Source organism: Chiloscyllium plagiosum, chromosome 25, assembly GCF_004010195.1.
Source record: "Chiloscyllium plagiosum isolate BGI_BamShark_2017 chromosome 25, ASM401019v2, whole genome shotgun sequence".
NCBI classification, from domain to species: Eukaryota; Metazoa; Chordata; class Chondrichthyes; order Orectolobiformes; family Hemiscylliidae; genus Chiloscyllium; species Chiloscyllium plagiosum.
The window spans coordinates 39,344,848-39,357,347 of NC_057734.1; the positions used below are offsets into that span (position 1 = coordinate 39,344,848).

The following is a 12,500-nucleotide window of genomic DNA, read 5'->3' on the forward strand; positions in this document are numbered from 1 at the left end:
AACCCTCTGACTCAGCACCGCCTTCTTGACCTGCAATCTTCTTCCCGACCTCTCCGCCCCCACCCCCTCTCCAGCCTGTCACCCTCACCTTAACCTCCTTCCACCTATCGCATTCCCAACGCCCCTCCCCCAAGTCCCTCCTCCCTACCTTTTATCTTAGCCTGCTTGGCACTCCCTCCTCATTCCTGAAGAAGGGCTTATGCCCGAAACGTCGATTCTTCTGCTCCTTAAATGCTGCCTGACCTGCTGCGCTTTTCCAGCAACATATTTTTCAGCTCTGGTCTCCAGCATCTGCAGTCCTCACTTTCTCCTTCAAGGTTAAACACCAAACATCAAGCACGGGCCACATTATTATTTAGTGCCTCCTCCACTGGATTCATTCATCCCTCCACAGAGCCATCACACATCAGGATCTACTCTTTTACATTTCAGATGAAAACTTATTTTAATAGTTACTATTTCACATAGGCTGAAATCATGGAACAAGGCCACATTCCCAGATTTTCTCTCCCCATTCATCCGAACAAGACTATTAAGCTGAATCAAGAAAGTGAGAGGTGTATCAACACTTGATATCACAGAAGCATTTCACTTACGGCAAGATCAAGGCACTGTCATAAATCTGAAGTCAATGTGTACTGGTGAAACTACCCATTGGTGCTCCACAAACTGTGGTTGTGATTTAGTTGTGATTGATGGAGACCACCCATCTCATTCCCAGAATTTTGCATCAAGGTGTTCCTTAGTGTTATGCCTTAGGCCCAACTATCTTCTGCTGCTTCAATAATGACCTTCCATCCATTACAACATCAAAAGTGGGGATGTTGCTGACAATTGCAGTTTTCAGCTCCAGTTACTTCTCCTCAGGTAAAGATGCAGTCCTTGCCAACATACAGCAAGACTTAAACAACATTCAGCCTTGTGTTTATAACTGAATACTGCCATTCTGCACGCAATCGCTGTTTCTTAAAAAGGCTGTTACCTCCCCCAACACAACATCCCAAACCAACACTTCACACATATTGGCATGGTCACTGTTGAATTCTCCCACCAGCAATTTCTTGGGAAGAGCTTGAAATGAGCAGAATCACTATTAATCAGAAAATTTAACTGTATCTGTCACAGAAATATAGCATCTACAAGGGCTAGTCAGATGTTTGATATTTTTGACAGCTAACTCATCTTCTGCTTCCCAACCCTTTCCACTATCATCAGTGCATCAATCAGAAATGTGATGATATACTGTTCACTTGCCTGGCTGAGTCCAGCTCGATGAAACTCAATAAGCTCAAAATCTTCAAGGAAAAAGCAACCAGTTTGAATGGCAACCATCTACTGGTTTAAACATTTAGTTCCACTATGATCAGCACACATGGCCACAACGTGCAATGTCTACAAGTTGGACTTATTAAGTTGTCATTAACAGCATCTACTGAAACCATGATATCCATAACCCACACATGTGGCAGTTCATGGGAATACCATCATTTTCAAGTCATACACCATCCTGAACTAGATCGCTGTTCTTTGTAATTGATAATGCAGATTCCTTGGGTTCTCTTTTTAACAGTCCTTTGATACTACTTTCACTGTCTAACTAAAATTATACAGTACAGAAGAGGCCCTACAGCACATTCACATGCACCAACAAAATAAAATTCTAAAGCTAAAGTAGCCTTACTTTCCAGCAGTGGTCCATGACATTTCAAGTGCTCATCGAAGTAATTTTTAAAGGTTGGGAGATTTCCTGCTCCAACTACCCTGTAGGTAGTGCATTTCTGGATCTCTGTCACACTCTGGGTGAAAAAAAACTTTCCTCAAATTCTCTCTAAACCTCTTGCCTTTCACCTTAAAATGAAGCCCCCTTGTTATTCAAATAAGGGGAACAGCTGTTTTCGATTCACCCTGTCCATGCATCTCATAATCTTATACATGTTAATCAACCAAAGCCTTCTCTGAGCAATCTAAGTTTTTATCCAGCCTCTCTCGATAGCTAACGTGCTGCAGCCTAGACTATATCAGCTGCACTGCCCTTGACACAACTGGTCACCTCCTTGAAGTGTTCAATCAAATTTTGTTAGGCATGAACAACTTCTGACAAAGCCACGCTGACTGACCCTGATCAAACTTTACCTCTCCAAGTGAAGATTAATTCTTTCCTTCAGAATTTTGTCCAACAGTTTCCCTACTACTGATGTGAGACTCACTGGTCTTTAATTCCCTGATTCATCGTAACCATCCTTCTTGAAAGGTGGAATCACATTACATGTTGAGAGTGTGGTGCTGGAAATCTCCTGCTCCTCAGATGCTGCCTGACCTGCAGTACTTTTCCAGCACCAAACTCTCAACTCTAATCTCCACCATCTGCAGTCCTCACTGTCACATTAAATGTTCACCAATCCTCTGGCACCTCCACTGTGACCAGAGAGAATTTTTAAAATTGGGTAAGCGCACTTGAAATTTCAACCCCCGTTTCCCACAGCAGCCTGGGAAGCCAATCATTTGTATTTGTTCATTTTTAGGTCTGCTGAAACCTCCACACACCCTATGTTAAACTGCTCAAGAACCTCACAGTCCCTCCTGCAGAATTCCATACCTAAATCCTCCTCCTCCAAGATGATGTGAAATACTCATTTTATGCACAAAACATAGAAAGCTAGCACATAGGTGCAGCCAGTAATCAGGAAGTCTAATGGAATGTTGGCCCTATTTCAAGGGGTTTTGAATATGATTAGGGAAGTCTTACAACAACTGTACGAGGTGTTGGTAAGACATCTGGAGTATTGTGAGCAATTTGGATCCCCTTATTTGCAAAATGATATTATTTTATTGGAGAAAGTTCTGAGAAGGCTCACTAGGATGATCCCCATTATGAAGGAATTGTATTATGAGCAAAGATTAAACAGGTTGGGAATCTACCTATTGGAGATTAGAATGAACTCGCATGGAAACATTTAGGATTCTTAAGGGGCTCAACAGGATAAATGTTGAGACGTTTCCCCTCATTGGATAGTCTACAATTAGAGGGCATAATTTCAGTGTTGAAGGGTAGCAATTTAAGGCAGGGATGAGGAGTAATTTTTTCTCCCAGAGGGTCGTGACTCTTTGGAACCCTTTGCCAAGAGAGCTATGGGGGCAGGGTCATTCTGTATATTTAAGGCTGAGATAGATTCTTGATCAGTTGGGAATCAAGGGTTATGTGGAAAGGACAGGAAAGTGGACATGTGGAATATTGGTTAACCAATTATCCCACTGAATGGCAGGGCAGGCTAAAATGCCTTACTTATGTTCCTATTTCATATGGTCTTAACACCATACAAACGTCCTCCAGCTCCATGTACTGATTGCCCCTTTGGTTCCTAATCTTTGCCTGGCTTTCCTCTTCCCCTTGATATATTATTGAATATCTTGGTATTCTCCCTCATGTTACCTATCAGGGTTCTCCCATTCTCCCTCTTTGCTCACTCGATTCTTTCTTAAGTTCACCTTTGCATTTTTCAGACTCCATGAAGGCCACTTTTGATTTGCTATGTGACAATGCTGCTCCTTTAACAAGGTTATTCTGCCCTCGGTTTTTGTTTTGAGGGATCGTAATTGCAGAGGTTCCGATATGTCTGGAAATATTTACTTGAGAATGATTTTAAGTCTTTCTTTTAAAACACTTGGACAATGAAAGGGGAGTGGCCAGTTCTCCCAGTTCAGGGTTTGGTTTGGTTTGGTTTGAGCAAGCAGTCAAGGAAACAACTCCATGTTCATCCCCTCCCTCTCTGATATCGCTACTGTAAGAACCTGTATTTGATTTTACCTTTTTTTTTGCCAAGGGAGTGTTTATGGGAATGTTGCAACTACTTGGAACAGCATTATTAAGTTGCGGTAGATAGATTGGGTTTTCGAATAGTTGTGTTATTCTAAATTCAGTTCCTTTTGTTCATGTATAAACAAATTCTGCTTTGTTTACAACTGAGTGGTTGGACCAGCTGCATCACTCCTGGAATATCCACTTTACATCTGCTTAAATCAACATGAAAAGTTGGTCTGAACTACCTTCTTGAAATGTTTTGAGTGGGTCTGGCCTGGTCCATTACAGCTTACCTTTGTTCCTGCTAAAAGGCTCTCTTTTCCTTGTCTCATCCTGAATATTCCTAGACATCCAGGATCATCTTTGCTCCAACATTTCACCCTTAGGCAAATATGTTGGGTCTGTACTCTTGCCAGTTCTATGTTATACAGCCACCCACCCCCATCACTGTTTTGCTGTAGATTTACCTAAAATAGCTGTACCCAGTTTACCTTGGACAGATCCTGCCTTATTTTAATAAAAACTACCTTGCCCCAATCCAAACCCCTTTTCGCAGACCATTGTTTTCCTTTTGCAAATCAAACTTAAAATGTACAGTTTCTTTCGTTGCTACCACTGTTGTAGTTTAAAAAAACAGCTCATGACAATCTTCCTCAAGACAATTCAGGATGGGTTATAAATTCTGGCCTTACCTGTGATGTCCACATCCTATAAATAAAACATTAAGATCATAGCTTTTCTCATCTTCAAAACCCAAAAGTGCTTTTTAGATACAAAGAGTTGTACAGTCCAGTTTTTCCTGTTTGTTCTGACAAAAATAATCTTACTTTGATTTTATTATTTCATTGCAGGTTATTACTCTATCACCAAAATTTACAGTTACTAACTACAGTACAAAAAAGGGTAGCAACATCTTAAATGTTATATTTGTACTGCTTATAAACAGTTCTAATTTCATCACTTTGGTTAAGTATAATGCTAAGCTCTGTTGCAAGTTATTAAGGCTAGCCATGTAAAATTACTACTTCTTTAGAATTGAATGCAATGTTGAAACAACCAATTAGTTGCTCCAATATATACTCTCATGAATGTCTACAATTTTATTTCATAGTTAGAACACAAGTGATGTTCAAGAAAGTTCATCTTACACACGGATTCCATTCTCTCAAAATAACAAACTCTTCAAAATCAGTGTGTGCAACCAAAGCACAAATACATTATGATGGCTGCTTTTCTTCACGGACCTTAGGGTTGTTACAAAGTCTTACTGTAGAATTTGAATAACTGACCAGGAGCAAAGCTAGAGGAAAATAATAGCAGCCTAGGACTGACTGCAGACAGAAGACTATCGACATCAATATCATGGCAAGAACAAAAATATACGAGAATATGAAGACTGAAATGAGGTTTTTTTTTTCTGAAGTTGACCGTGATCTTGTGAGGGCCACATTCCTGATGAAGGGCTTATGTCCAAAGCATCAATTCTCCTGTTCCTCGGATGCTACCTGACCTGCTGTGCTTTATCAACACCATACATTGTGATTGTTATCTTGTGAGGGCCATGGAATGCGTGAGATGATGTTTGTGAGGTATTAATTGTTAGCCATGGATGTCTTTAAAAGCAAATGTATACAATAGCAACTCATAGCACAAACATATCACCATTCAATAGACTTTATGCACTTGATATACAGTATCAAAAAGGAATTATTTCTCTTGTTTCTTTTTCATATATATCTGGTATGATTCCTAGTGGCGACATCACCATTTTGATGCTAGTTTTTCCAAAGAGTTTGTCTTCATACTCTATCAGCTGCTTCCAGAATCCACTATTTGGCCTAATTATAGGCCTGCATGCTTTCAACCAGGTATGAGCATCGAGCAGAGATATGTGATGGTATTTCATGAGATAAGCAAGGCACAAAGTGGCGGATCTACTGATTCCTGCAACACAATGCAGCAATGTTCGTCCATGTGATTTTTCAACAAGCTGGATTTTGTCTGCCACCATGTCAAAATACACACTTAGCTGTGAACATGGAGAATCTGCAACTGGAATGTTAATATACTCAGTACCTGGAAACTTAGAACCAATCACCTCTGAGGTCACACTAATTATACACGTCACTCCATTTGACTGCAAGAGGCTTTGATTGTTTGAAGCAACTGCATTGCTTAAATATAAACTGTGTGTTATCTGAGCCAAACCAGAGAGACTTGGTCTGGGTCGTCTGGAGTGAAGTGATGAAATGCTTTTTGCTGTCAACTGAAGATTCAAATCCATTATAAATATAACGTCGGATTTTCTTCAATGTTCAAGTTTCCTAAAAAGAAACAACAGTTAAAAGTACCAGTTGGAGAGAAAATATCAAGTTTCTGACCAGTGAGTATCATTAATCTAATTGTCCTGACAGGGTAGATAACAACCACTTGCATTGATCTAGTACCTTTAACACAGCAAGCAGCCCAAGATGCCCACAGGAATGTTATCAGACAACTTTTGACCTAAGAGATAATAATTGGGATATCAAAAACTTGGCAAGATATATGTCTTAAGGAGCATCTTAAGCAGTAGAGATGTTACAGCAATATACAACACTATCCAGATCACAGCTTGAGTACAGTGACCCGTTTTCCACATGATAGGAAAGATGTGATTGTTCAGAAGAGGATGCAGAGGTGATTAATGGGAATGTTGCCATGTCTGGAAAACTTTAGTTAAGACTGGCTAGGCTAAGGTTGTTTTACTTGGAATAGAGGCCAAGAAATGACTTAATTGAGGTACATAAAATGATGAGGGTCAAGATGAAGTACATAGGGATGACACATATACCTTAGTGGAGGTTAGAAAAAAATGAGAAGCATAGATTTAAAGTAATTGCAGGAGGTGTGGAAATATTCTTTTTTAACTAGGTAGTGGTAGGGACCGAGAAGTCAATGCCTGAAAGGGTGGTAAAAGTAGAAATTCTCATCAGTAAATGTATTTGGATACCCACTTGGTATCCAAGGGGGCTCAGGCCTAGCACAGGAATGTTGAATTAGGCTGGTTTGCTTATTATTAGAGCTTAGAACATTATAGCGCAGAACAGGCCCTTTGGCCCTCGATGTTGCGCTGACCTGTGAACCAATCTGAAGCCCATCTAACCTATACTATTCCATTATCATCCATGTGTTGATCTGATGACTATTTAAAGGCTCTTAAAGTTTAGCAAGTCTTCTACTGTTGCAGGCAGGGCATGCCTGCCCTTACTACACTCTGAGTAAAGAACCTACCTCTGACATCTGTCCTATGTCTATCACCCCTCAATTTAAAGCTACATTCCCTCATGCTAGCCATCACCATCTGAGGAAAAAAAGCTCACTCTGTCCACCCTATCTAATCCACTGATCATCTTGTATGTCTCTATGAAGTCACCTCTTATCCCTCTTATTTCTAACAAAAACAGCCTCGAGTCCCTCAGCCTTTCCTCATAAGACCTTCCCTCCATACCAGGCAACATCCCGGTAAATCTCCTCTGCACCTATTCCAATGCTTCCATATCCTTCCTACAATGCGGCAACCAGGACTGTATGCAGTATTCCAAGTGCGGCCGCACCAGAGTTTTGTACAGCTGCAACATGACCTCATGGCTCTGAAACTCAATCTCTCTACCAATAAAAGCTAACACATTGTATGCCTTCTTAGCAACCCTATCGACCTGGGTGGCAGCTTTCAGGAATCTATGCACATGGACACAGAGATCTCTCTGCTCATCCACACTATCAAGAATCTTACCAATAACCCAGTACTTTGTATTCCTGTTACTCCTTCCAAAGTGAATCACTTCAGACTTTTCCGCATTAAACTCCATTTGCCATCTCTTAGCCCAGCTCTGCAGCTTAAATCTACTAATCCAACCCTCTACATCCTCATTGAGGTAATTTATAAAAATGACAAACAACAGTGGCCCAAAACAGATCCTTGCCGTACCCCACTAGTAACTGAACATCAGAATGAATATTTCCCATCAACCACCACCTTCTATCTTCTCTCAGCTAGCCAATATCTGATCCAAACCACTAAATCACCCTCAATCTCATGCCTCTGTATTTTCTGCAATAGCCTACTGTGGGGAATCTTGTGAAATGCTTTACTGAAATCCATATTCACCACATCAACCGCTTACCCTCATTTACCTGTTGGTCACTGTCTCAAAGAACTCAATAAGGTTGTGAGGCTTGATCTACCCGTCACAAAACTGTGTTGACTATCCCTAGTCAAATTATTCCTTTCTAGATAATTATAAATCCTAACTCTTATAATACTTTACCCCCAACTGAAATAAGGCTCACTGGTCTTTAATTACCAGGGTTGTGTCTACTCCCCTTCTTAAACAAGGGGACAACATTTGCTCTCCTCCAGTCTGCTGGCACTATTCCTGTAGACAATGACGACATAAAGATCAAAGATAAAGGCTCTGCAATCTCCTCCCTAGTTTCCCAAAGAATCCTAGGATAAATCCCATCCAGCCCAGGGGACATATTTATTTTCACACTTTCCAGAATTGCTAACATGTCCTCCTTATGAACCTCAATCCCGTCTAATGTAATATTCTGTATCTCAGTATTCTCCTTGACAACATTGCCTTTTTCCTGTGTCTATACTGTCGAAAAATATTCATTTAGCGCCTCTTCTATCTCTTCGGACTCCACGCTCAACTTCCTACGACTGTCCTTGTCTGGCTCTAATCTTACTTGAGTCATTATTTTATTCCTGACATACCTATAAAAAGATTTAGGGTTTTCCTTGATCCGACCTGCCAAAAACTTCTCATGTCCCCTCCTGACTCTTCTTAGCTCTTTCTTTAGGTCCCTCCTGGCTAAGGACACACAGTAGCTGTTCCCTGAACAAGCTTCACATTTCAGTTGTGCCCATCCCCTGCAGTTTCCTTCTCCATCCTATGCATCCTAAATCTTGCTTAATTGCCATTTGGATACAGAACTGGCTCAAAGGTAGAAGACAGAGGGTGATGGTGGAGGGTTGTTTCTCAGACTGGAGGCCTGTGACCAGTGGAGTGCCACAAGGATCGGTGCTGAACCCTCTGCTTTTTGTCATTTACATAAATGATTTGGATGCGAGCATAAGAGGTACAGTTAGTAAGTTTGCAGATGACACCAAAATTGGAGGTGTAGTGGGCAGCGAAGAGGGTTATCTCAGATTACAACAGGATCTTGACCAGATGGGTCAATGGGCTGAGGAATGGCAGATGGAGTTTAATTCAGATAAATGCCGAGGTGCTGCATTTTGGGAAAGCAAATCTTAGCAGGATTTATACACTTAATGGTAAGGTCCTAGGGAGTGTGGCTGAACAAAGAGACCTTGGAGTGCAGGTTCATAGCTCCTTGAAAGTGGAGTCACAGATAGATAGGATAGTGAAGAAGGCATTTGGTATGCTTTCCTTTATTGGTCAGAGTATTGAGTACAGGAGTTGGGAGGTCATGTTGCGGCTGTACAGGACATTGGTTAGGCCACTGTTGGAATATTGCATGCAATCCTGGTCTCCTTCCTATCATAAAGATGTTGTGAAACTTGAAAGGGTTCAGAAAAGATTTAAAAGAATGTTGCCAGGGTTGGAGGATCTGAGCTCCAGGGAGAGGCTGAACAGGCTGGGGCTGTTTACCCTGGAGCATTGGAGGCTGAGGGGTGACCTTATAGAGGTTTACAAAATTATGAGGGGCATGGATAGGATAAATAGACAAAGTCTTTTCCCTGGGGTCGGGAGTTCAGAACTAGAGGGCATAGATTTAGGGTGAGAGGGGAAACAGAAAAAAGAGACCTAAGGGGCAACGTTTTCACACAGAGGGTGGTATGTGTATGGAATGAGCTGCCAGAGGAAGTGGTGGAGGCTGGTACAATTGCAACATTTAAGAGGCATTTGGATGGGTATATGAATAGGAAGGGTTTGGAGGGGTATGGGCCGGGCGCTGGCAGGTGGGACTAGATTGGGTTGGGATATCTGGTCTGCATGGATGGGTTGGACCGAAGGGTCTATTTCCATGCTGTACACGTCTATGACTCTATAACTGCCTTTCCCCCAGCTATAACTCTTACCCTGTGGTATATACCTATCCTTTTCAATCACTAAAGTAAACATAACCGAATTGTGGTCACTATCACCAAAGTGCTCACTTACCTCTAAATCTAACACCTGGCCCGGTTCATTAGCCAATACCAAATCCAATGCGGCTTCGCCTCTTGTTGGCCTATCTACATACTGTGTACGGAAACCCTTCTGCACATTTTGGACAAAAACTGACCCATCTAAAGTCCTTGAACTATAGTGTTTCCAGTCAATATTCGGAAAGTTGAAGTCCCTCATAACAACTACCATGTTTCTTTCACTCCTATCCAGAATCATCTTTGCAATCCTTTCCTCTACATATGTAGAACTTTTCGGAGGCTGACAAAAACTCCCAACAGGGTGACCACTCCTTTCCTGTTTCTAACCCCAGCCCATACTACCTCAGTAAATGAGTCCTCATCAAACGTCCTTTCTGCAACCGTAATACTGTCCTTGACTAACAACGTCACACCTCCCCATCTTTTACCACCTTCCCTGATCTTACTGAAACATCTAAACTCCACAAATAGCCACAACATCGACAGCACCAACCCATGCCACAAGTTCACCTACCTTATTCTGGATGATCCTGGTGTTGAAATAGACTCACTTCAAACCACCTTCCTGTCTGCCAGTGCTAACATGGACAACTACAACATTGGCATCGACCCAGGTATATGGAAATTTGCCCATGTCTGTCCTGTTCACAAAACGAAAGACCAATCCACTCTCGCTAATTACTGATCCATCATCTTGGTGCTAAGTGAATGATGGAAGGTGTCATCAATAAGTGCTATGAAGCAGCACTGGCTTGGAAATAACCTCATTGATGCTGTGTTTGGTTCTGCCAGAGTCACTTAGTTGCTAACCTCATCGTAGCCTTTGTTGAAATATGAACAAAGGGCTGAACTCCATAAGTTAGGTGACAGATAATGACCCTTACATCAAGGCCATATTTGGCCAAATGTGACATCTAGATAAACTACGGTCAATAGGAATTGGGGAGAAACTGTTCACTGGTTAGAGTTATACTTCATATAAAAAAAGATGGTTGTAGTTGTTGGACATCAGTGATCTCAGCTCTAGGATATCACTGCAATAATCCCCCAGGATAGTGTTTTTGGCCGAATCAACTTCAGCTGCTTCATCAATTACCTTCCTCCACTTAAAGTTAGAAGTGGGGATGTTTGCTAATAATTGCACACCTTCAGTCCTGGATATCTGCTCAAGAAATGAAGTGGATTCAGAAAAGATTTACAAGAATGTTGCCAGGGTTGGTGGATTTGAGCTATTGGGAGAGGCTGAATAGGCTGGAGGCTGAGGGGTGACCTTATAGAGGTTTATAAAATCATGAGGTGTATGGACAGGGTAAAAAGACAAGGTCTTTTCCCTGGGGTGAGGCAGTCCATAAGTAGAGGGCATAGGTTTAGAGTGAGAGGGGTAAAATTTAAAAGGGACCTAACAGGCAACATTTTCACGCAGCAGGTGGAGTGTGTTTGGAATGAGCTGCCAGAGGAAGCTGGTATAATTACAACATTTAAAAGGCATTTGGATAGGTATATGAATAGGAAGGGCTTGGGATTTGGTGAAAATGAAACCAGATTAGGTTAGGATACCAGGTCAGACTGGATGGGTTGGACCGAAGAGTCTGATTCTGTGCTGTACATCTCTATGACTATGACTCTATGGTCAAAAGTCCAAACGCAGCAAGTTGTATGTCCAACGTGACATGTGGCAAGTAATATTTGCACCATTCAGGCCAATGACCATCTCCAAAAATGAGAATCAAACTATTATCTCTTGATATTCATAGCCTTTTTGAACTCTAGTCCCTCTACTATCAGTATCCTCCAAGTGACCAGTGATTATAAATTGAACTGAACGAGCCAGATAAATTTTGTTGCGACAAGAGTATGACAGGGGCTAAGATTCCTGCAGCGAGAAATTCACTCCCTGACTGTTGAAAATGTGTCCACCATCTACAAGGCACAAATGAGGAGTGTGATGGAATATTCCTCACTTGCCTGGATGAATTCAGTTCCATCAACACTGAAGTAGCTTGAACCTATCCAGCCCACTTAACTGCACCTCATAAACATACATCAATTTCCTCCACCATTAATGGTCAGAGGCAGCAGTGTTAGACTCCAAAAACTTCACCAAGGATTTTTGCAGTGCAACATCTAAACACACAATCATTACAATATAGGAGGACAAGGGCAGCAATTATATGGGAACATCACCAGCTGTAAGTTCCCCTCTAAGCTACATTGCTGTTCCTTTGGTGTTGCTGTGTCCAAAACTTAATATTCATTCTCTTAACAGTGTGTACACCTACACCAAATGGACTGCAGCGAATCCAGGAGGTTCACCACAGTCTTCTCAAGGCAGATTAAGCATTGCTTATAAGTAAGGACCTGCTGAGCTTTTCCAGCAATTTCTGTTTTTGTTTATAAATACTGGCCTGTAATGTCTGAATGAACAAAAGGCAAAATCACCTTCCAAAAAGTTGTAAATTTCTGAGTGTACATCCCATACTAAGTTATGCACTTGATGTATTAACTACAATATAAATGGCCCCGACCAAGATAAAATATTAC

General features: G+C 41.5%; 1 protein-coding gene across 1 annotated transcript in view; it reads right to left on the reverse strand.

Annotated features, from left to right (window-relative positions):
* Positions 1–4,601: 4,601 nt before the first annotated feature.
* The window catches only part of LOC122562762 (dual specificity protein phosphatase 18-like), an 8,207-nt gene continuing 308 nt past the window's right edge, over positions 4,602–12,500 (reverse strand). The window contains exon 2 of the mRNA XM_043715918.1: positions 4,602–6,123. Coding sequence (XP_043571853.1) covers positions 5,496–6,083 — 588 coding nt within the window. The 5' untranslated portion in view covers positions 6,084–6,123 and the 3' untranslated portion in view covers positions 4,602–5,495. The remainder of the gene's footprint in view (positions 6,124–12,500) is intronic.